This window comes from Oxyura jamaicensis, chromosome 12 (assembly GCF_011077185.1).
Source record: "Oxyura jamaicensis isolate SHBP4307 breed ruddy duck chromosome 12, BPBGC_Ojam_1.0, whole genome shotgun sequence".
NCBI lineage: Eukaryota > Metazoa > Chordata > Aves > Anseriformes > Anatidae > Oxyura > Oxyura jamaicensis.
The window spans coordinates 15,290,084-15,314,236 of record NC_048904.1 but is presented as its reverse complement, the minus strand read 5'-3'; the positions used below and the strand labels follow the sequence as shown (position 1 = coordinate 15,314,236).

Below are 24,153 nucleotides of genomic sequence, written 5' to 3'. Positions count from 1 at the left end.
AACCCAACAGGGGCCAAGACCCGCGATGCCCAGGTGAGGGTCATCGCAGTGTGAACGTCCACAGCAGCATCAGGCGTGGGGCAGCGTGTCTTGGGTGGAAGCGCAGCAGCTCAGGCAGCAAGGGGCACGCAGTGCAGGCCCAGTCCTCCTCCGGTCTAGGTCTGCGAAAGACAGCTGTCCTCTGCTGCAAGCTGCTTGGTAAAAATCATTGTAGGAATTCAAGAACTCAAGGAATGCCAAGTTGAATCCTTTCAAACAGGAAATAGTCCTGCTAGTGGGGTGAAGGTATCCATCATCATCTCTGTCCCCTTTTTTTTGCTTTTCTTCCTCCTGCCTTTAGCCATTCACACAGCTCCAAGAGGAGGAATGATAGCGAAAGCACGGGAATTTAGAGGCTATCTGAAGGCTGATGGTGAATAAAATGAGAGAGGGGGGTGGAGGAGGGAGAGACAGAGACAGATTCTATTTTGAAACAAGAAATGGAGGATTTGGGGGAAAGTGGATGTCTATCAAGGAAACTAATCTAGTGATAGTGTTTCGAGGGTGTCATTCCATCAAGACTGACCTCTTGAGCAATCTCTCGGATGAATAGGGCATAAGCAGATTTTCCGCTTCCCTGGCACTTGAGGAAAACATTTGCCAGATGTAGGCATGGTAAATTTATGCTCTTTCAACTTCTGAGAGCTGGAATCTTCCCAATTAGTTTCCAGAAACCCAGTTTCTTTATATTTTCTTCAGTCCTTTTACAGCAGGTTTAAGAAACTGTATGCACTGAGAAGGTAGTGCCCAGGGGCCGGGAAAGCCTCAAAGAAGTGAGAAATCATGCTTCATTAAATATTAGGTATGGTTTCCACAGCTCTGAGTTACTCCCAAGCCAGCAGATTGGTTGTGGCCACAGCCATCAGACTCCTGCAACCGTCTAGCACCGTTCTTTCTTCTAAAGTTCACTTTCCACCGGTGTCTTTAAATCTGTCACTTCTATTTAATCCCAGATGTACGGAATTCAGCCATCTCCTAGTCTCTGGAGTCAAGGAAAACAAAGGCTACTGAACAGAAACGGATCCCAATCAATTAAGCTGTGCTCAGTGACCTAAAATGCAGTGGCCCAAGCCATATCAGGCAAAAAGTCATGGAATGTCTCATCTTACACCATGCTTCGAAGGGCTGGAAATTGGTAGGAAGGGAAGGGTTTCAGAGCTGGCAGAGCAGCAATGATCAGAGCCCTGTTCTCCGTGGGTGCTGTTTAAATTGTTGAGTGCTAGAGAGAGATTCGGTGTGAATTATTACTTAAAAGGAGGAGCATTTCTTGAACCGGGATGAGCTTGTAGGTGAACCGTGAGAAGCATTTGCAGACGGTTTCTCTAGTGAGTGCGTGCGAATGGTGCATCCAAACTGCCTCATGGTGTTTTTTAATGTAGAATTAAAATATATATATACCATTAATAGAGATAAAGTAAGAAGAAGAAATAAGGGAGAACAGTTCTGTGATGTGAAAGAATATATGGTTAGAAAAAGTGACACAGAAATAATGGAAGACAGAAGTTGCCTTATCTGAAAATACGAATTGCAATTTTATTGAGTTGAAGTGACACTCTGCTAATGAAAGGAAGGTAATTGCTGGCTTATTCCCAGATACCGTACTCTTCCAGCTGTGATTCTGCATGTGGTACAAGATAATTCTTTGCCAGAAAACCTTTCTGGGAATATCAAAACTACTGTGGTTTGCTGGAACAACTAGTACCATCATCAGAAATGTATGTCTTGTCTTGTTTTTGTGGGGGTTCCTAACTGGACTCCTGGCACGGCTTTCTGTGTATCATAGAATGGTATTTTTGGATACTGTTCTATCTGGGTAATCATTTTTATTGTCCTTTTTAACACTTGGTAAGAAAAAGTTATATTAAGTGTTAATTTTTCCTTTCAGGCACAACTCGCCCTCCGAGAGAAGGAGAAGTGCCTGGTGTGGACTATAACTTTCTGACTGTGGAGGAGTTTCTGGAGTTGGAGAGAAGTGGGACCCTTCTGGAAGTAGGAACCTATGAAGGTATGGAATCACGGGCAGAGCACTTCAAGTAGCCGTGGTAGGATGTCTGATTTGCATCACCCATGTTCAAATGAACCAGCTACAGTTAAGACCTTGCTTTCTGTCTTAGTGTTCCGTTTTCTGTCTGTACGCAGAGAGAGGGAATTTCAATATTGCTGTGTTTTGTCTTTTCCCACTGAATTAACTACCTCAGAAGATTAACATCAGTAGGCCAGGAGGATCTAAGATGAAATCTGGAAACAAAATATTGAGGGAAGGCAGCGTGGCAGTGAATGAAAATGCATCTTTCCTTTGTGTCCTCTGTAACCTATCTCCCTACTCACTTTTTCTTCCCTCCTGCTGTCTCTCTTTTCCCTTCAATCTTTTTGTCTTCTTCCCTATGTACACATCCTTCATCACCCAAATGTGTCTCAGGATGCAACTGCATGGTGCACTGCTTTTGGCCTTTTTTTCTTCTTTATTCTCGGATAATTACTTCGAAGCTGAGACATTGTGTTGATTCTTTTGACAGCGCAGCTTTGCAAACAACAGCACTGAGACAGCCAAGGGGGCACTGAAATGTCACTAGGGTGAGGGAAGGAAAAAGATGGCTTTGCCTCCCAAGAAAATGCGAGGCAAATTGGCCAAATTTAGCTACACAGTAGGATTTGTATAACTAACGGTGCAATCTCTATCTCGTTTAAATTGAAAACCACTTTTGGTTGTGTTGTTTCCACCTACCCTCCCAATGAGAACAGTCAGATGCATCTCTTGGGAAGCTAATGAAAATCATAGAATCATAGAAACTAAAGAAACACTTTACAGGTTTGGAAGTTCTTCCTGTGCACTTCAGCTCATGCATATAGTTTGCAAGAAGTGAAGTGGGTCTTGTCATAACCACGAGCTGAGAAACCCTTCTTCTTGCAGCCATTAACAAGATTCATGGATTATGTTTTACAATGTGAACTACACACCAATAGCTGATATTCTTTGAAAAGTAGTTATCAAATATGGACAGAAAAGATTGGGACATGTGGTTTTGTTTTTTGAGCTCTAAAAATAAAGTCCTGAAATGCTGTTTAGCCTACTTCCTTAAAAACTCCCTTATAAGGTCACCTTTAAACCTTGCACTTAATCCCAACTACAGACAATCGTGGTGTCAAACCTGGTTTACGTGAAGACGCTAAATACATTATTTGGTTTCACTCTTCCACCTCTCTGAGCTGATCAGCCCTATCAGCACCAACACTAACATTCCAGCAGCAGCACTTCTCCAAAATCAGCTTTTTCCTCTCCGTGTTTCTAATTATAACACTAAATTAGTTTTCTTTGTCATGGTGCTTGAAATAGATTGGCTGAACTGCCTTGCCATTGCTTCCTGATCATATTTGTTCTGGTGACCTTTCCACTTGGAAAGACAAAATGGGTAACTGGCTGTAAGCTGGCTCCTGGGAGATGCTGGGCATTAGCTTTCAGGGAATGCTGTACCCATCTGGGACGGTTACAGCGTGGTCGTTTCATTGCTTATGTGATTATATGCTTTAGCAGCTAAACGATTTAGATTTCATGGTTAGCTCTTTTGAGTTGCTGCATATGAGGTTGACTTCTGAAAGTCTCGTGGGTATTTCATTTCTGTGGGTGATAGAAGTGTCAGCTTGGACTGATTTGTCCGAAGTGCTGAGAAGCTTCTTTCCCCTTTTACATCAGGGATGCTGATGCTTAGTGGTTCTGGAGAACTGGCCCATGAGGGAAAAATCAGTAAGAATACAGAAAACAATGACAATGTGTGTATACACAGAAGCACGAAGACACATCAATATTTGATAGTAATGTGAAATAAATAAAGTTCATTTTTCACTTACAGCTTCAAGCAATGATTTTTCTCTCTTCTGAGATTTCTTTAATGGCTTTGTTGTCCTTTTTTTTTTTTTGGAAATGTTATTTTACAAGAGTATTGATCAAGACAGTTTTGATCTTGATTAGATCTTAGAATATGGCGTGGTTAAGGCTCAAGCTGCAACCACCAGCAATTTTACTTTAACAAAAAAAAAATGTAGACCACAAAGTTAGAATTCTAATATCCAGGTTTTCTTCAGAGCCCAGCTTTATAGTCCTAGATTATTTTAATTTTCATTTGTTTTATGCTGCATTTTGCTTGCTTTTTTTTTTTTTTTTTTTTAATGCACCACCATGGTGAAGTTGATGGTATTTTTTGACCCTCCCAGTGACAGTTTATTCTAAACCAGAGGGATAGAACTCAACAAAAGGAAATACTCTCCCGTTTTTCTCCAGAGAACAATAAAATAATACCTTTAATGCATGGCTTTTAATATTAGTAATGCTACTTATTGTACTGAGCCGAACTCCGACAACTGCAGGGGTAGGGTTGCTCTCAGTTACAGTGCAATGTGGTGATTTAGAGATGAAGCAAGGGCTAAGCCACCAAATGGAGAGCAGAGATGTTGAATTGGCAAATTCTGCCTCATGACCTAAACCAGGTTTGGTGGCGCTGGATGAACTAAGAGGCTTGTAAGAAGCCACAGTAAGGCAGGAGCATTTCACAACTGAGAGGAGGATGAGGGAAAGACACAATTGCCTTAAAATACAGCTGACAGTTTTTAAGAATAAGGCTGATGAAATCCAGAGCCAGTGCTCCTGGTGAGGAAGAACACTTCTCGAGGAGCTCCCGTTATTCATGGTGCTGGGAGCAGACGCTGAGGTCTCTGTGTCTGCATGTGGTGATGAGTGGGAGTTGGATGTAGTCGTGCTCTTTATTTCTCTGCTATGTTTCAGCAGCTGGAGAGAAAGTGTGCCCTAAACAATCAAGGCTACGTTTTGACATTACCAGATGACATTCATTTGCCTTTTGAAGGCATAAAGCCGTTCAGAAACCAGCACTATCGTTGGGAAAAACCTTGCAGAAGATGTAACAAAAGCATTTAATGGCTACTGAAGAGAACTTCTGGGGAGAAAGAATAGAAAACAGGGAGCTTTCAGAGAAGGGGTAAAATGCAGGACTTTGATGCTGATACGGATGCTATTGATTTGGAAGGAATAAAGCACAAGCAGAAGAGAACAGCTGGAAACCACAAAATAGTTGGAGAGTGTATCAGGTTTTGAAAGTGCTCTAATTGCAAAGAGAAACTGCAAGCTGAAGAGGACAAAAAAGGTGTTGCCTACCCACTGGGCTGCATAATACCAGTAGTATTTCTTCTGGTGTACTGCAAATGTGTTCCTCAGGGCAGTTTTTGATTCACATCCCTGTAAACGCAGAGCAGGCATGGCAGCCTCTTCTCTGACCACCACCACAGTGTGTTCTGCACCCAAAATGCTCCTGAAATCATAATCAGGTGTGGGGGGGTGAATTTGAAAGCCTTAATTCCTGAGGTTTTCAGATCCCATTTTAAAGATCCATCCCTTTTCAGATCCATTTTTTTCCTTTATGAAAGCCCCATTTTGATTGCCTGAATCCAGGAGCTGGAGCAGAAATCCTGGAAGATGTGCCCAAAGCTGTGATGTTGTGCCAGTACTGGTCACTTCTGCACCACCCGAGTGCTGGGGAAGCTGCACGTGACGTGCTCGAGGCAGCTGGTAACTCCCCTTGACAATATTCATTACAAAGAAAAAATCTTTTCAGACTGCCCATTACCTGGGCCTTCTGGTGGATAAGAAACCAAGATAATTGTAATCTCGGGCATTTATTGACTGATCCTTCAGGGCATAAAATACTGATGGATACACGGCAGTAATTGTGTAGGCTACTAATTATTTGGCAATTACTTCTGCATTTGAATTGCGGGCTCTCCCAGGGACCCCAAGGGAATGCTGCTTTGAGCAGAGACACAGCTTCTAGGTTTTATTCCTGTTTCTTCCCCAGCCTGCCGAGTGGCCAAATCAGGTAACAGCCCTATGCTCCAGGTTACCGGCCTGGAGAATATTAAAACAACACTTACTTCTCTCCTCATTCATATTTCAGCAGCTTCCCTGTGCCTGCAGATATCTCGTGTTACAGGCAGGAGGGAGGCGGTGGAAGCAACGGCATTTCAGAGCTGGGTGCAGCAGGGGAGGTGGGCACTCTGCAGAGACATGCGGGACATTGGCGTGGTGGCCGAATTTTGCATGGAGACGGCCGTGTCGCTGGGGTCTGGCGAGGCTGAATTAATGAATGGCTGCCCAGCACTTGGCGATCCTCAAAAGAAAAAGTGCTGCACTTTATAACATGTGAAGGGTTATTACATTATGGAGTATTATTGTCAAGGCATCATCTTTCATTCTCGGGACAAGCGTTATGTGATTGCCAAGAGAAGTAATAAGTAATCTGCATTAGCCTCATGACTAAGATGTAATGGGGTGACTTGTGAACGTTTTTAAAGTGTATAAAACGAGCAACTGTAGACAGGGTCTCCGATTGTGGTACTTAATGAGGGTAATAAATTACCTTAACAGAGAGCAGTTAGAGTTTCAGCGGAAGCAAAGAGGTGTATTCGGCAACATGCTTCAAATCAAGATGCCTTTAGCCTGATAGATCTGATGGGCGAGCTCTCCTTGGGTTTCCCCGCAGCAGCGCCGCTCCCCCAGCTGCTTTCCCAAAATGGCTGGGTTTCCTCTGCTGTTTTTCTGGTGTCTTTGCAGCCTGGGGGTCTTGCCAACTTGGTACAACCTTGAAACGAGTGCTGCGTCCACGGTGTGCAGAACATGACAAGATTGGGCGAGGAGGGCTGGCAGATGCTGGGGATGCCCATGCAGCGGAACAACATGTTCCGCTTAATGAGATAAGATCTGCTTATTAATGTCTCCATCCTGCAGATTGACTCAATAAATCATAATGGCTCCTTCAGCACCGTTACCATGTATCATGTCCGATACCCGCTTACGAGCAAGCATCTGTGCACTGCAGAAAGAAGCCTTTCTTCCCTTTGGCTTTACGCCTTGCTTTCTTCTTTTTTAAACTACTAGTGAGAATCAAAAGTCTACATTTTTGTCTGGGCATGATTATCAGCATTAAACATGAGTGCAGCTATACTGAAGTGTCATTGGATAACAACGCTTCATTCTACAAACAGCTGAAGTCGTGGCTGAGTAACTCTTTCTCTCTAAAAGCAAATATTCAAATATCCGATAGGGTTTTAGAGTGGTTTTGAATTTCCTATGGAAATTCTGTGTGGCTTCTCTCTGTGCACTTGCAATAGGAAGTTTTCCAATAATTTTTCTGAAATTATTCATTGGCAGCCCTGCTTTTTACTGGTTCTTGATATATCTTACAACACAAACCTCTGGGGCAGAGGTTGTTCCCAAACACCTGCGACAAAAAGGGTATGGCGCATCGGTTGCTTTTTGTATTAAGTTCGTCAGGTTATTTTAATCTATTTACTCTTCAATCAGAATCTGAAGTGTTGATTAATGAAGGCTGCTCGCAGAAGACTGTTGATAGATGGCAGCCAAGCACATTTCAGCATTGCTTCTTGGGACTGTGTGTGCTCGGGACTGTCTCTGGAGCTGGCTGCACCTCTGGGGTAGGTGGCATCCAGCTCGCTTTGTGGCTGAGCAGCCCTTCTGTGCCAGGAGGCAGCCCAGCCGCCTCGATCCGCAGCATCTCCCTGCCGCTGCAGAGCTCTCCCCTCGCTGTGAGCTTCAAGGCACACGCCTCTGCCTTCCGGAGGGGTGAGGTGTGAACGGGACACATCCTCTGCAGGGGGTGATGCACGTAAACATACAAGCATTTGCAAGAAGAAGGGTTGCTTGTTGCAATGGCTCAGCGTGGCATTTTCTTGATTCCTACATCCTTGTGCTAGGCAGGGTGTGTTCCAGCCACGTCTGTGTTCTCTGGGCAGAGTGTGCACAAGCACACACTCATGTTCCCTATGAATTTTTAAAACCTATTTGCATGTGTATACAGCAGAAGCTCTGATATAGCTGAACTCGGGAAGCACCCAGAGCTTCCACATCCATCTCATGCCCTGTACCACCGATACCTTCCAGCTTATGTGTTATTGGAAGTGTCTTTGCTTTGTAGTGGCTTGTTAGAAATTTTCCATGCCTTAAATGTGCTTGGACAGAGAGCTTCACGTGAGTGCTAACAGTAACATGTGGCAATGCCTAGTGGTACCTAAACACAGGGAAAATTAGAATAAATGAGACCGATCTGATCTGTAGGTGACTTTCTGCTGTGCTGTCATTGCCTGTAAGGCACTAACTGTCGTGTATGTTAGATATTGAGCAGAAATGGAAACGTGCCTATTGTAGTATTTTTACTAACTTAACAAGAAACCCAGACTGATCTTTCAGTTGACCTCTCCCTTAATAACTGCAAAAATTGGCAGAGAATCTGCTAGTTGGAGCAAATTGGATTTGCATATATTGTAGGCTAATTTCTCCGAGATCTTCCGCTGTCTGTGTTCTGCTTCCAATCCAGATGCTGTATCCAAGGCCTCCTCCTGGTTGCCTGGATACTCAGAATTTCCTCGAGGCAATTGCTAATCAATGTGCAGTTGCAGCTAGGTGAATCCCGCAGACAGCAGCCAGATCTGTCATCTAAATGTGGAAATCTGTAGCAGAATATGATCTGGAAGGAGAACAGACAAAACACGGTAGCAGGAGCCCTGCTCCCAGGAATCAATTCATCCTGTGCTAATCAGACACAAGCACTCTTGCTGGATTAGATGAGCAGAGGCTCTTCTGCTGAAATTAAGGGTCAATTGCTTTGGTTCTTGTAGAGCGCAGAGAAGAGGAGCTGCATCTCAGAAAAGAAAACAATTACATTAATAATTACATTTAAAGTCTTCATGTCAAGGCCTCGCTTAATTTTATTGCTTATCTCCAAGTCTCTTTCCCCAGATATGCGTTTGCATGAAGGCAGTTTGCTGCAAACTGCTTTTTAAAACATGAGCTGTTAATGGAGTCCTCGGTAACTCCTTTGAAGATCAGATGCACTTCTTGTGGACGCAGGGTCCTCACAGAGGCTTTCGAGTGTCTTGATTTTTTGTTTGTTTTATAATTGCAAAATTACTCCTCGCAGCAGGCATCAGTAAATTCAGGACTGCAAGAACTCCGCTCTGTACTTCCCTGAGACAAACGCACTCCCAGTCCTAAATCTCTTCGCAACAGAAAATCAAGACAAATTCTCCTCTCCCCAAAAAGAGAATAGCTGCAGCAAAAGCAACACTTAGAGATTGAAGTACCTGAAATCTAAGGTCTGGGACCACGTTCCTCGGATGGTGTTGTACCATGAGGACTGATGCTTGGCCTCGTGCTTGGCCTTGCACACAGCTCTGCTGCCTTCTGGCACATCTCCGTGCTGGCTCTGCTGCCCTGTCCTCGCCCAAGCTGCCTCCGTGGTCTCTTCTTGCCTCTCTGCAAGGTGAAACACCTGATTTCCGTTCGGTTTGCATCTGTCTTCTTGCACATCTCACCCCATTCCAAAAGCAGTGTTTTGGATGGACGGAGTCCCGCTAACTGTATTTGAACTGAATGGTAACAAGCAGCAGTTCTCAGGAACGGGATTCGGTTATTTCAAGTTAAAAATGCATCAATTAGCTGTCTTTATGAATTACGTTTCAAATTCCAAAGCAAGTAAACAACTTAGGATTGTATGTGAATTTATTGCCCTTCAGGGAAGAATTTAATAAAAATGTTTTATTATTATTATTTTGAAATATAAGACAATTTTTTCATTCCTAGTGGGTTTCTAAAACCCAAAACAAGCAAACCAAAGCCATGGTGACTCTGGGCTGACAGTCTTGCTTTAATTCATAAGCTGCAGGACAGGATAGGAGCTGCTGCAGATCGCTTTCATTGATTATGAACACTGCTTGAACTGGCAGAGCAAGAAGTGTTCTGATGATGAGAACTTGTTGTGATTAGCTGTTACCGAAGCCTAATTACTGTGCGTGATGCTAAAACGTGTAAGCTGCCGACACTTAGAGATAAGGAGATGAAAAGGAATCAGCTCCTTCCAAATAGCTATTGTGTTTTCGTCGTTATTATTGGTAGTTTTGTGTGTTCTCCTGAGTGGTGCTTTGGAGTACCTGGATTAAGTCACGGTTTTGGCTGCAAAAGCCGCCATCAGACTTCAGCTGTGGATAAATCTGTTTCATGCACCAGGGGACTGAATAAAATAAGGGTTAGTGAAAGGTGCTGACGAGGAATTCGATTAATAGTATGTGCATCTGCTGAGGGAATGTATTATTAGCTGTTATTTCAGTTACTGTAGGCAGGATCCAAACGTGGATGAGGAAAGTAAGGCTTAGGAGCCCCATTCCCATAGGAATCAGACCTGGGAAAGTTCCTGGCATCCCAGGTGCTTCAGAACTGGCAGCTCCATGGGAAGGGAGAGCTTTTCCCATGGTCCTTCGCCCGGGAGCTGAGCTGTTCTTTTCCAGCCTTGAGGGATCCCGTTAGGGGCACCATGGGGGAGCCCAGCACCCGGGCAGTCCTGCCACAACTACCGCGAGGGGTTTTGGGAATGTTTTGGGATGCTCTGGGCTGACAGATGCTTGTGTATGCACATGTAACATGCTGTTAATAATTAGAGCTGATTGGATATTCAGTACAAATTACACTGGCTATGAAGTTAGCCCCTTCTATAGGCTTACAAGTGGCTCACAAAGCACTGTTAAAGCATATTTTTAAATATATGTTTTTTTCGTAAACATTGACAGATTTAATTTGAGCAAATGATGTCAAGTCTGAGTGCTTAAAAACTCTTCCTGGGCTGTTTGCTGTCAGTTGTTAACAGTGCACGTTTGGATTTCTGAGTCACAGGGTAAATATTTTCTCTTTATAATTTGTAGGATTAAACACGAGTTTTGATGATGATTTTAAGTGCCAGTCCCTCCTACTGGTGTGTCTGCCCCCGAGCCCAGGCCCGCGTGCTGCGCCTTCCAAATGAGCTGCTTAGCAAAGAGAAGTAGGTCTGACTGCACCCAGCAGACACAAGGCAAAGAGAATATTTCCATCCTCTCACTCTCTGTCACCTGGAAGCTGCGTTGGAGCTTTCTTTTGCACCTCTTCATCGTGGGTGATGTGGTGTGCCAAACCTCGTGGGAATCTGAGGGAAGAGCTGTGATTTTTTTCACTGTTGACTCCGGCTGAATCTGCCTCCCGTGGAGGGAAAAGCAGAGTTCAGCCCCGGTGGCTTCATTTAGCATACTCTGCAAAACAAAACCCACGCGTGCACAGCCTTGCTCAGTTTCCAATTCATATTTACTCTCTGTATGCCTTCATATCTATTTGTCGGGATCCCCTAACACAGCACACAGCCTTTGTATACGATAATAATTCACTGGCAGTGGTACCAACAGCCATGGCGGGTTTGAAAAGTGACTGGTGGTTTTGGAATAAGCAAATCTGAAATACTCTGAAGAAGCCTGTTTTTCTCCATGGGCTGTTAGGAAGCCCAGCATTGCTTGTTACTAGAGGAACTGGAAATGAGCAAGCTCAAAGCTATTGGTCTGTGGTTGGAGGAGCAATGGTAACGTCTGCGCTATGTTTTTGTCCAGGAGAACTAAAAATCCACACTAACAACATCCACGTACCCTCTTCAGTCACTTTTTTGCATCCGTCGCAAAAGGATGTAATCATTTACAATGGACCAGAAGTAAATTTTGCCCAAAATACTGGGGTTCAGTGCCATAAATAAAAGCTGTTCTCATCTTTCTTGCGCACACGTAGATCTGTGGGCTTAGCAGTTAACATCCTCACAAAACACACCTGCTTTTTGAAAAAGCAAAAGCAAACAAAGAAGTAGCAGCATTTGTCTAGAGAAATGCCTAAGAGGATAGGAGTGGAACAGGGTACGTTCTTTTTTCTTCCCACCTACCTTTGTATTTTTCCTTTTGCTTTCTTTCTCCCCCGTTCCTCCTTTTTTTTTTTTTTCCTTTTTTTTTTTCCTTTTTTTTTTTTTTTGCATAAAATAGTTTTGCAGTATGTAGAGCATAAGAATCCTTTCTCCAGCACAGACTGCAACCTGCCTTAGTAGCCTCCATCCCCATTAGAGACTTTCCAGAAGAAGTAATTTCCTCCTCCCTATAAATTATGCAACGAGGTGCATTTAAGATTCTGAAATGACGAACGGAGGATGAAAGCGTTGCGGAGCGTCACTGCTCCTGTGGAGCTGAACCCACGCCGCTGTACACAGGCTGGAGCACGCCTTGTTAAGACAAACGTGCACGTGGTGCTCTCGGGGTGCTTGGGCTGTGAAAGCACGGAGCGAGGAGCTCCCCGACTCCTCCAGCCTCGGATCTGTAAGACTTTTTCTCCCCTTGGAAGGCAACAACTGGGGAAGGCAGCAATGTGTGCCCGCCTGAGCTGGGTGCTTCCCAGTCTCCCTTCCTCCAGGTGTATCTGAGACTTTCCAGAGCTGCAGTTTGAGATCTGTAAGTGCTGGGATGTTCACGATCCCTGGGGCCTTACCCCAAAGCAGGCAACTCCCATAGCTTTGGGGCTGTAAGGGACTTCGAGGCTCAAACAGCTCAGTGGGCTGAGCAGGGGGAGAGATAAATGACCACGAAGCGCGTTGGGTGAGCTGGAGCTGCTCCACGCAGCCTTGGGTGGGGTCCTGCAAACTGCTTGGCCAGCGTTAAACTGCGTTGTATCGCAGACTACAAACGCCGAGGCTGGCTTCTGCAACAAAAATACACACGTGGATGTGAAGAGTAAATGAAATAATCTTTTTTTTTAGCACAGGTGAGGTTTTAAAGTGCCCTTGAATAATGTGCCTTTGGCATGTGGTTTCCATCTAGTGTAATAGGAGCAATACAGGGACGTGTGCATTTTCTGGGGAATGGATATTTAATATATTATGTAATTACGGGCTGAAAAATTGAAAAATAATGCTGTCATGTTATGCACAACTATGGAGATAGGAATGTAAATAAATGTACCTGTGTATTTTAAAGAAGAATCTTGTGCTGCTGCAATAGCAGCGTGGGTTGATACGCAGCTAGATGGGAGGGCATATTTTAATATTGTGGCATGCCAGAGAGCCTAGGGAGGATATTTAAGTCCACCTTTGGAATCCGAAGGTGGCAAATAAAAAGTAACAATAATTAATGAACTGGAAGGTTTGGGAAATAGCATGTGAACTGCCATATTTCCCAGATCTCTGTGCAAGAAGTGTCCATCCGTCAGAGGAAGAAGCTCCTTGCAGTAGGGCCGGGACTCCTGTACCTCCCAGTGCTGTGGGAGGTGATTCCAGACCTGAGCTTCCTATGGAACATCCCGGGGTCGAGCACTTCTGGGCTGTTTGAGGCGAAGTGAACCAACCAGTGAAACTTTTCCATGTAGTTCTGGTGTCGGTGGCCCTGTATGTCTTGTGTGTTTCTCCCACTGTCACTTAAAATGACAACGAAGTACCCGAGTGCTCCGAGCTGCTCACGTCACCTCTGGTGACAGCTGCCAGCAGCCGCGTGTTGGCACAACTGCGTTGTGTCTTTGTCCCTCCCAGTTTTGCTCTAAGGTCTTCACTTTACCCAGGTTTTTAAGGTCTCCACTTATACCCAAGTTGACCCAACCGCTGAGTTTCCCCTTTGAAGAAAGCAGTGCCACGCGGTGCCTGTCCTTTTCTCTCCTTTGACAAAGTTTTCCTTTAGACAGAGACTGGGTTTTGTTTTTAAATGCAACATCCACCCTAAAAGAACCTGTGCGCTAAAGCAGGCCATCGAGCCTTTCATCACTTCGCTGGGTGATAGCAGTCATGAATTTTTTATTTTCTGCAGGTCTCACTCCAGGTCTGCCACAGCATTGTGTGGGTGCACACATGGAAAAAGGCTACTAATTGAAATTCAGATGTAATGAGATGAAGTTTGGTATTCACCACGGCTGCCTTTTGTTTTAGCCCTTGTACGCTCAGTGCACCTAAACAATGCAACCATTGCTTCTCCTTTTAGATTCAACAAGAATAACTTAAAAGGCAAGAAATATTTCTGTGTCCACTGCAGAGATCTGGAGATGAAATATGTCCTGAAAAAAAAAAGGGAACGGCGTGTGTCAGTTTGTCTATTTGTTTATTTACTACTGGGGTGGGACAGAGATTTTGATGGAATTGAAAATAAAATAGAAATCTGGCTGCTTTAAACCATTCCCTTCTGAAGATGCAAATGTGTTTCTATTGCCTAGGTAACTATTATGGAACACCCAAGCCTCCCAGCCAGCCCCTCAGTGGGAAAGTGACTTCCACCGATGCTCTGCAAAACCTGCAGTCTGGCTCCAAGCAGTCGACTCCAAAGCGAACCAAGTCTTACAATGATATGCAAAATGCTGGCATAGTGCACGCAGAGAATGAGGAAGAGGATGATGTACCTGAAATGAGCAGTAGCTTCACAGGTAAAACAAAAATACCACTGTCCACCAGTTAGGACACACGGGGAAGGTTTATGGGGGGGGACGGGACGGGACTATGTGGTTTTATTTTATGTTGGTTTGGTTTATTTTGTTTTAATTTACCTTAATTTTTTATTTGTGTGTTTGTTTGTTTTGAATGGGTTTCCTGCAAAGCTGTCAATTTTGGAAGGAACTGGCCAGCGTTATGGCAGGTGGCCAGGTGCGGACGCTCACATCCACAGTTGTGATTTCTGAAATGGCCTTGTGGGACTGGGCTGGATGAGAAAAAGTGGGGAAAACCTCACATCCACTAGTTAGCTTTTGTTTTGTTTTGTTTTCCCTTGGTTGCTGGATAGCTGTTGGTAGTGATGGATGGGATTTGAGAAGGTGTGTGAAGGAAATTCACGTTTGGTTTGTTTGTTTTCCTTCCTGGGAGGCATTGCATTTTGAAGTCCTCAAGCATAGGAAACTGCTAGGTCTCTGAGTAGACTTCTCTAACTGTGAACAATAACTGAGATATTTTTTAAAAGATGGACTGTGCAGTTTGATCATTAAGGACACGTTCATATTCTTTCAGAAACTGTCCATTGAATGCAGTCAGCCAGATTCTGCTTTCAGTTACTCCAGAGTAGATTTCAATTGAGCTAAATGACAAGTTTAAGTACAGAAAGATGAAATGATGTCTGGTAGAAATTAAAGGTAACGCTTGTCAATCCCTTTATATTCTGAGTTAATCATTCTGCTACTTGCAAATGTAGAGGTTTTTCTTAAAAAGAAGCGTGTAATGACTTCTGATGTCAAGGAACATGTCATCATTTTGAACATCACTTTGTGGACAGTCAGCCTGAAATGTAAGGGTCCCCCTGGAAATCAGGAACTTTCTGAGTTAAAGTGATCTTGAATACTACATGAGGTGTACTCGTCTACATTGTAAATTAGCCCAGAACTTCATTGCTGTCTGTAGCTTTGTCAGCTGGTTTTTGGTACAACCTCAGCCAAGGTCAGAAAGTTTAAGGACTAGCTGACCTATAGTTGAGCTCCAGTCATTAAAACCAGTATGAAATGGCTCAAACAGGGTGTGTTTGAAATTAATCAGTGCTGCTTCCAGAATATGTTGCTGTCCTGTCCCTTTCCTTGCACCTACAGATGCCCACTGCATTTAATTGTAGGTCCTCTTCTCCGAGGTACCTATGAGTAAACTGAGGGCTGCTTACTGTGGAATTGGGGTCTGAAGCATGGGTGCAAGCTCTGTATTTATGAAGATCTTGTGTTCTACTGCGTCCTGCTGAACACAGATCTCAATCCTGTTGTGGCTCTGGTCACTTCCTACTTCCATAACTTTTCTTCCCAGTTTTGAATGAGTCACAGGAGCTATCATGCCAGTTTCTACTGACCAGAGTCCTGACTCTGACATCTTGTAGAGCTTGGAAAGGATTTAGGCTGAGATCTAGTTCTGCTCCTCTCAAGGCCAAACTCTCAAATGGTTTTGGGGTTGTACTCTGCTTGGCTGTTACCCATTATGTTTTTTTCAACCCAAATCACTCCTGGCTGCCCTAATCCCTCCCAGGCTTGGAGTTTCTGTCTCTGCCTACCTGCTCCTTTACAGTTTTTCACCGGAGGGTAATTCTCGCATGGTGTGACATGGCAGCTACCTCAGCTCCTGTCGCAGGATCTGATTTGGGAAGGAAGCTGGTGGGAGATGCTGTTTGACCTCCTTTCAGCCCATCTCAGCGTGTTGTCCCTGAACTGACTGTAGCATCATTTATTTTCCTTGTTTTCCTTCACAAGATGAAACACTGGAAGATGCAGCTCATTTGTCACAATGTTATCACACCCTGGCCCCTTGCCTCCACGAAATGAGCACAGAATTGAGAAAAGAGACTTATTTCTCCTATACCAAAATGATTCCTTATGCTTATTTCATGTGTATGTGTGCTAGCCGTATTAAAACGCTCTCTCTTCCTTAAAAGACCTCTCAGTGACTTGTGTTTTTCAGGCTTAGTCATGTTTACACTCACAGTCTTAAGCTGACAATGATTCATTCATGTTTGTTTTTTTTTTAATCTTGTCAGCTTCTACCTTAAAATGTTGAACAACAGGAAGGCTAGAAAGCAGGCATCTGAGGGTATGGGTACAGTCTAGGTCTTTTTCTTCCATCTTCTTCCAGCTTTTTATTTTTAGTATCTTGTCTTTTCGCCAAGGCAGCGCACAGAGTAGAAATAGTGCAGGAGCTGCTGCTAATGGTCCCCCAAAAAACAAGGCTGGGGGCTTTGAGTTGAGGTCAGGTCTCCTGTCTGGAGAGCACAAGAGAGGTCTTGGCTGTGAGTTCTTCTGATCCCACTGCTTGGGGACTTGGCAGCGTGACACCGAGCTCATGCTCAGCGCGTGTTGCCCGTGGGCTGTACTGCAGACCGGTGGTCTCAGGGGATTTGGAAGGATTGCCACTGTTTTTTAACACTTTGAAGGGATGAACAGAAAAAAACTTTGCTAAACATGGGTAATTGTGGATTTTTTTTCTGTTGTTGCCAAATTTTGTTTGTGAAGGAGTTAGGAGAACAGACCTGGTTTGTGGGAGCATTCGCTGTGGTTGTGGTTAGAGGGAATGTCAGCACTGTTTCATGTATATAGCTCAAAATGGCATGGATATAAGTGTGACAAATATTTCTGTAAAGAGAGGAGGGCCAAATACATCATAAGATACTCCTGAGTGACCTTGGCTGGATGGATATAGTGAAGAGCCGTGTAATGAACCTCTCCAGACAGTCAGAACAGGCACTTGTGAACAACATGCGGATGCATGGCGCGGTGCTGACATCCATTTTATTTTATTTTTTTTAAATGCACAAAATAAGTTCACCGTTATCTTGTTGGCTTTGAGCTTCAGGCTACTTTGTGCACTTATAAAACCTCCTTTTGATCATTCTTCAAATAGGAAATTTTATTCTCCTAATCCCCGTGCCACAGTTGGCACTGCGGGAGTCAACCTGTAAGCCTGCTCAGAGCCCATTGAACACATCCACATCAGTGAGCCCTGGCCTCAGACAGCCTGGAGGACTTTGGTGCCTCAGCAGGGCCTATTAGAGTGAACTCGGTAGCTGAGCACAAGCTCTGATTTGCGCTGGCAAGGCTCTGGCTGGCAGAGTGTGTGTGGGCAAAGCAAGCTCATCCCCGACTGCAAAAAGCCTGCAGAGTCTCTGCCCTCAGCTCGTCTGTTTCTGTGTCGTGGGAATTAGAAGCAAGGAGAGGAAAACTGTAAGGATAAACCTGGAGAAGCAAATAGGAGGAGAGAACAAAAAAAAGTTGAAAATGTATGCATTCAAATAATTCTCACTAATCTTATTGAAAAATTCTTTATTCCACAGCAGAGTCTGGTGACCAAGACGAGCATAACACGCATATCATAAGAGAGACAGCCCCACCGTCTGTGCTTGATAGCCACACCAACGTTCCCACCACGGAACCATCTCAGAACCTCCCTCAATACCTACCTCCTTCTGCTGAGGACAACCTAGGTCCTCTGCCAGAAAACTGGGAGATGGCCTACACCGAGAACGGAGAAGTCTATTTTATAGAGTAAAGCACATTTTTGTTATTCTAATTCCACCTCTCTCCCCCTGGGTGCAAGTAAACCTCTGCGGATGCATTGTGTGTGTGTGTATTAAATATTTAGTGAACTCAGTAATGTTGTAAAGCTAAAAGTTCTTCACTGCTTGTGAAGGGCTTTTGCATTTCCTGATTGGATTAGCATCCAAATGACTCCCAAGTTCAAAGCCACAGGCAATTACTTGTTTGATGAGGGCAGTTACAAAAGCACCAGACCCTTGGAAAATACGGGCCAGTTGCTTTCACGGGTGGAATGAAAGGTCCCAACTGAAAGGGCTGAGAGTTCGTTTCTGGAGCCTGCCTGTGTGCGCAGTGCAGCAGAGAATTCCCCCGGTCACGTGCGGAGCCAGGGAATGGGCTCTTGTCAGAGCAAACGGGCCGAAGATGTTAACATGCTGCAGTGGTTTGCGGAAGGCTCAGCTCTGTGCAAAGTAGGCACAGCGAGTTCAGAAAAGCAAGGAGCACCTGGTGCTCTACAGTTTTTGCCTAACAGCTCTGCGCTGTCAGCAGCTTTATGATGATATTGATTTTTTTTCATGCCATAAATAATAGTCCCTAATTATACTTGTCTAGGTTTATTGAGATAGAAGTAACTTATAAAATGGGACCTGTTAGTGGAAGAGATTTCTTGCACGGAGCTTAGCTAGACATTAAAATTCAATTAGCTTATGAAACTTGAGCCCTTAGCTGCGGGGGTGGAGGAAGGGGTGAGGAATTGATTTGGGCTCTGATGATCTGTGTGACGCGGTACTGGAAACTGAGCCTCCGTGTGCACCAGGAGGCGGTGACCAGTTTGCACAGAACCACCCCCTCTGCTTCCATCCCTCCGGGCACTCGGGAGATGATGCTCATGGGGTCCCCTCCAACCCGAGATATTCTGTGATTCTGTAATTCTGTGAGAGCTGCGCTGGATTGGGGCCGTATGGAGCAGTCCTGCCCCATCATCAAGAGAGAGGACTTCTGCAGGGAGCCGAGGAGAGGTCCATCAGAGCAGGTTTTCTTTAGGCTGCAATGGCAGCAGAACTCATTAGAGAAGAGTGCCAGAATATTTGCAAGCTCTTCACCAGCTGGGAGAGAGCACTGCTGCAAAACGGGCCAGGGTGCTCTCGGTTACCTGAGAGGCTCCACCAAGCCCTACTGCACACCAAAGTCTGGGAGGCACAATGCAAATCTTCATCTGCTGCATTTCAGATGAAACTGAAGTATGTTCATTATCCCGAACACGGTGTTTTGCCCCTCATTATGTCCTCAGGGTGCCTCATTCTTTGACGTACTTTCTGGCTTTAATGTATATAACACAGCCTGAGTAATCGCCCAGCCAGCCTGCCATTTCCCCCCCTGGAGGAGGACAGATGCTGAGAGCCAAATGCTGCCGAGGCAGCCGGTTGCTCCCTTCTGTGTCCCCGCGTGGGTCCTGCCTTACCAGTGCTTCAGGAAGGGGTGTTGCTGCTGCCACCAGTTTACCTGCTGTGTTCTCCATGCACGTTACCTGAGAGTGGTGCAGGACTGAAGCACCTCAACTCATTTGTTAGACTTTTTGCAGGAGAACTGTGCAGGTGATGGAAAAGCACAGCCCGCGTACCCATCTCGCTGGCTGATCCGGTAGCACACCAACCGCTTCCCACCCCGCGGTGCAGACGGACCGTTCCGAGGATGCATAGCACAGGGGGTGATGTTGTGCAGGGAGGTGTTAGTGCAGGGGCAGCGCTGAGCGGCTGCAGCTCTATTAATTCTAAGGACAGCCTAAGCCTAGAAACAATTTACTTTGATTTGTATCAAATTAAGAGAGCAAGCTAATGAGCTGTGTGGACCCAAGCTGGCTCAGATGCCTGTACCGTCATCTGCGGCACGTTGAGTTATCAAGTTGGGGTGCTGAAGGAGCAGTAAGGGAACATCTGAGCTGCTTGCACAGAACCAGCACAGGTCCGGGGGGGCAGAGCTGTGTGTGGGATAACAGATCCTGCTGGCTTAGAGCTGAAGCGATTTGGCCCGAGATACATTTCTCTGGTGCATTAATTGGGATTTTCATTACCCCAAGTATCCCTGACCCTCGTTACCCTGCATGTAGATCTGTGCACTTCGCAGGTCTGTCCCCCGAGCGTGGGATCTGAGAGGTGGTTAGCCAAATGCTCGGTGCCTCACCAAACCACGCAGTTGGGAGCCTCGGCTTAGCGAGGCAAAGTTGCAGGAAGTATGTAAATATTCAATTGCTCTCCTCCCACAGCCCTTTTCTCAGCTGGGCTACAGACTTCCTTATTTATGAGTTGTCAGAACCCCTCCGCTTTATTGCTGCTAATTTGCCTGACTTGCTGAATTTCTGCCATTCAGTTTTCCAGTTGGCGATTAATTGCTCTGAAGCGTACAGAAGCATTAAACGAGTTTGCTCTCCTGCCTTGGGAGGGCTGAGTAGCAGGGTGTGTAAAACAAGGACCTTGTATTTCTGTTTTTGGATCCTAGGAGCAGGGCAGTCCCATGTTCCGGTAGTAAAATACAAGTTTGCTGGCCAGTTGTTAGCTCCTCAGGGATCACAGCCCTCTTTACAGCATTTCCTATGTCACGAGCCTGTTGTGAGGCTAAGGTTAAGTTTGTAAACCTCCCTGAGACCTTGAAGGAGAAGTAAATAGCATTACTGTGGTATTGAAACCTAAAGCTCTTAAGCAGTGTTACAGGCTACGTTAGAGAAATGATACCCCAGGGACCAGAGGTTTGTCTTTGCAGGTCTGGTCTAAGATGACATCAGGCTGCAGAAGGGGCATTGTATTACCAGCTTGTCTCCACGTGCAAATTAAATGGAGAAAATAATTTTTAGAAAATGTATTTAAAGCTTTTTTGGCAATGCAGCCTTCACCACCGGGACTGGCTTCACAGCACTGTCAAGGGACCTGTGAGAAGGAAGAGTTGAAAGTGAAGCTGTTCGGCTTCCATCAAAGGCTTTGACATTTTTGTATGTGCAATTAAAAGTTGTCACTGGAAGTTTTGCTTTTGACTAATGCATGGGCCAAGTCTAAACAAATGTTAAAGGTCTTTTGCAGTGAGAAAGGTCACCGTGTCTTTTTTGGAAGGGAAATTTCTCTTCTGTCTTTTCAACGAGAGGCAAATGCCTCATGAGACAGCTCCTGGAACTGAGAAACAAACCACCAAAGACTAAAGTTTGGAAATTCGTATTATAATATTGGCAGCTTTCACATGCATCCTGCCAGTCAGAAATGCTGATTTTTGTATTTTAGCTTTTTGCTTTTCACCTGTGTTTTTTTTCAGTGCCAAGATTCGTGCATTTTGGTAGACTAGTTTGCAGAACATCAGATTGTAATGCTGCTTTTTCTGAGGCAAAAGTATGCCTTCCGGGCTCTTGAATAATAAGGAGGATATATACTTTTCTGTCACTGATACTTCAGCTCTGGTTTATTAACAAAGGTCATATTTCCATTTTTGGTTTCCAGCCATAATACAAAAACAACATCTTGGCTAGATCCGCGGTGCCTGAGCAAACAGCAAAAGCCTCTAGAAGAATGTGAAGATGATGGTAAGAGACTGAAAATAGTTAAATAATAACGTGTTTCGTCCTTTGGCTTTCTCCCTTTCCTTTTTCCCTTTTTGGTACTGTGTTCAGAAATGTGTAAATAATAATAAGATGGTTTATAAGTACATAGAGTTAATATTCATTATGCTGTAAAATCACTGTGTGTGTGTAAGCCGTCGAGATGGCAGATCATTTAATAAAAATTAGTGAGAGGTGGTCAAAAAGAGAGGCCTCTCTGTTTTTGCAAGGGCATTTAAATAGTCACTGGTGCTGAACGAGCCTCGGAGCTCTCTAAGGCTCACTCCTTGGATCGCTGTGTAGGAGGAGAGCGGCTGAGGCTCTGCGTGCTCCATTGTGTTACGCTTCAACTGCCTGTTTTACATGAATTGAAAGAGTTGTGTTTTTATTTCCTTGTTTGAGCAAAAATAACTCAATTGCTTCACTTGGAATGTTAAATTCTGACAGCACACTTAGTGTTGTGGTTGTTGGAAACAAGTTCCGTTTGAAATTGTAGGTTTTTGCGCTGATAATTTGCACTGAGGTAATTTTGTATTCCTTGAGATGTTGGAAATGCAAGCCACTGTCCAATGTAGAGCAGGCAAATGCAGGACTGCTAAAGGAGGTTCTCTCCCTGCATCCTTAAGGAGGCACAGAAAGAAATGGACTCATGATAAAAATAATTCAGACATTTGGGATAAGCTATGTGGAAATTTTGGCCTACTGACCAGAAAAGGTGTTGATATTCTAGTGAACAGTTTCAGCTAACACAATGCTATCATGGTAGACAGATAGTAAAAATTGGAAGGTTTATCTCATCAGTGTTGGTGCTGTCCTTGTAAAATTAATGTTCGTGATACGATTAACCTCCTACTGGTGTGAGTCAGCTCACTACGAGTTACGATTTTATTTTGGAAAAGGACCAATTCAGCTCAACGTTTTTACCGGCGGGTTCAACCTGGCCCCCAGAACTGCTGTTACTATTTTTGCACGTGCAGTTTTCCGACCTCCTCCTCTTTGCACGTGTGAGATTTTGCAGGATGGGAGTTGTTGTCTGTGCAGCCTTCGCTGCCGTGACGGAGCAGGTCACCAGCTATCGTGGGCAGCGCAGCGGCGAGCACCCAACCCGCGAGGATGTGCAGAGCTCAGGCGCCGACCGAGCGCGGGCACGCTGAGCTCAGACGCCTGCTTCACATCCTCAGCAGCTGGCGTCAGCTGTCAAGGAGCGAGCGGAGGGAGCTGGATTAATGAAGGCCTTGCTCTGGGCCTAAAAATGGATATGTCAGCGGGTAATCAGAACGGGAACAAAATTAAATCGGAGCATATGCAGGCAGGGCTCCCTCTTCCTTGCAGTTAAGCATTGCTGGCAGTTGAAGGAGGAGGTTGCAAAGTCTCAGCACAAGCTTTATTTTTCTTTCCGAGGGCAGTTTTCCCTAAAGCACAGCTTCTGCTCTGGCTTTCTGTGCCAGCGAGATTCCCACTACGCCGATAGCCCTGGTGGTGCCCCGCGCTGTGCTCTGAGCCAGGGCGAGGAGCAGCTGGCAGGATGAGCGTTCAACAGTTTTACGTCCCCTTGCAAAAGGGAAAGTCTTTTAAACCTCTTGTCCTCTCAGCAATTACCAGACAAGCATTGGGATAATTTCTTTTAATTGGGATTGGAAACATGCAGCTGGGTAATTTATTGTATTTAATTCGTAATTTTACAGAGTTGCAGCATTTTTGTTTATCAGGTCCTTAAAATTAGCTAATTTCATCTTCCCACGTGCCCCTTCACTTCATTCACTAAGTTGCTCATTAATGAATATTTTTAACATTCAGTAATTAAAAGTTGCTTCCTAGGTGCAGCCATGCACTGCACTGTTTTGCTTGGCTGCTCCGATCTTGCTTCACACGTAAGAATAATTATATTTCAAAGCACTAAAAAGAGAAAATTATTTTTAACTGCATTGTGGAAGTTTGTCGTTTTTTGGCAAGGGTCGTTGGGTGTATTTCCACTGAAGTCAGTGGGACTCCTCCATTTTGTTTGTGTTCTGTGTGTGTGCGTGAGTTTTCAGGCTTGACTCCATCCCGTCTGTGGTTTTTATAAATGTTAGATGTTTTTTCAGACTTGTTTGGTGGCAGTTGTCTTGTATTCTTGCTTCGTCAGGATGTGCGTCCCTGGCAAGTTCCGGGTAGTTTTGGGTTGTTTAGGCTATCAAAGGAAATCGCAGATCGTATTTCATGTTAATGTTCCTAAATGACCGTTTGGGTACAATCTGTTGCAGGTTGTGGAAGTGTTTTTTAGGTATCCAAATCTTCAAAAGCGATGCCATGACACTACATCTTCTGTTTGCTTCTGTCACTCATTTACGTGGCTTATACCTTACTGTACTAGGTCCAAGATTGTTTTTACCATCTTTGTTCTGGGTTTGTCATCATCCTTCATTTTCTGACTGCATTATTATTATTTATAGGCTAAGCGATACTTTAATCATCTGTGTCACTGTTAACTTATGAATATGGAACAGATAATGATAAATGGAGCAACGGCAAATATTGATGGGTTTGTGTGTTTGAAAAATTGTGATCTGTGTCCCAGGTGCCTCTAAAACTGGAGACTTCCTGTCTTTGCCTCACCAGTGCATCTGGACTTTGGTGTGGGCCTGTGACTCCAGTTAAATGAGGCACTTTGCTTCGTGCCTGTCTTAAATCA

The 24,153-nt window shown here is 44.6% G+C and overlaps 1 protein-coding gene across 28 annotated transcripts in view; it reads left to right on the top strand.

Annotated features, from left to right (window-relative positions):
- MAGI1 (membrane associated guanylate kinase, WW and PDZ domain containing 1) overlaps positions 1-24,153 on the top strand; it is a 274,668-nt gene that overhangs the window by 185,480 nt on the left and 65,035 nt on the right. For 26 of the 28 annotated variants that reach the window (XM_035338225.1, XM_035338235.1, XM_035338224.1 and 23 more), the window contains exons 3-6: positions 1,925-2,044; positions 14,138-14,344; positions 17,704-17,914; positions 21,385-21,467. In XM_035338225.1, coding sequence (XP_035194116.1) covers positions 1,925-2,044; positions 14,138-14,344; positions 17,704-17,914; positions 21,385-21,467 — 621 coding nt within the window. The remainder of the gene's footprint in view (positions 1-1,924; positions 2,045-14,137; positions 14,345-17,703; positions 17,915-21,384; positions 21,468-24,153) is intronic. The other 2 variants (XM_035338209.1, XM_035338227.1) reach the window with 1 other exon arrangement.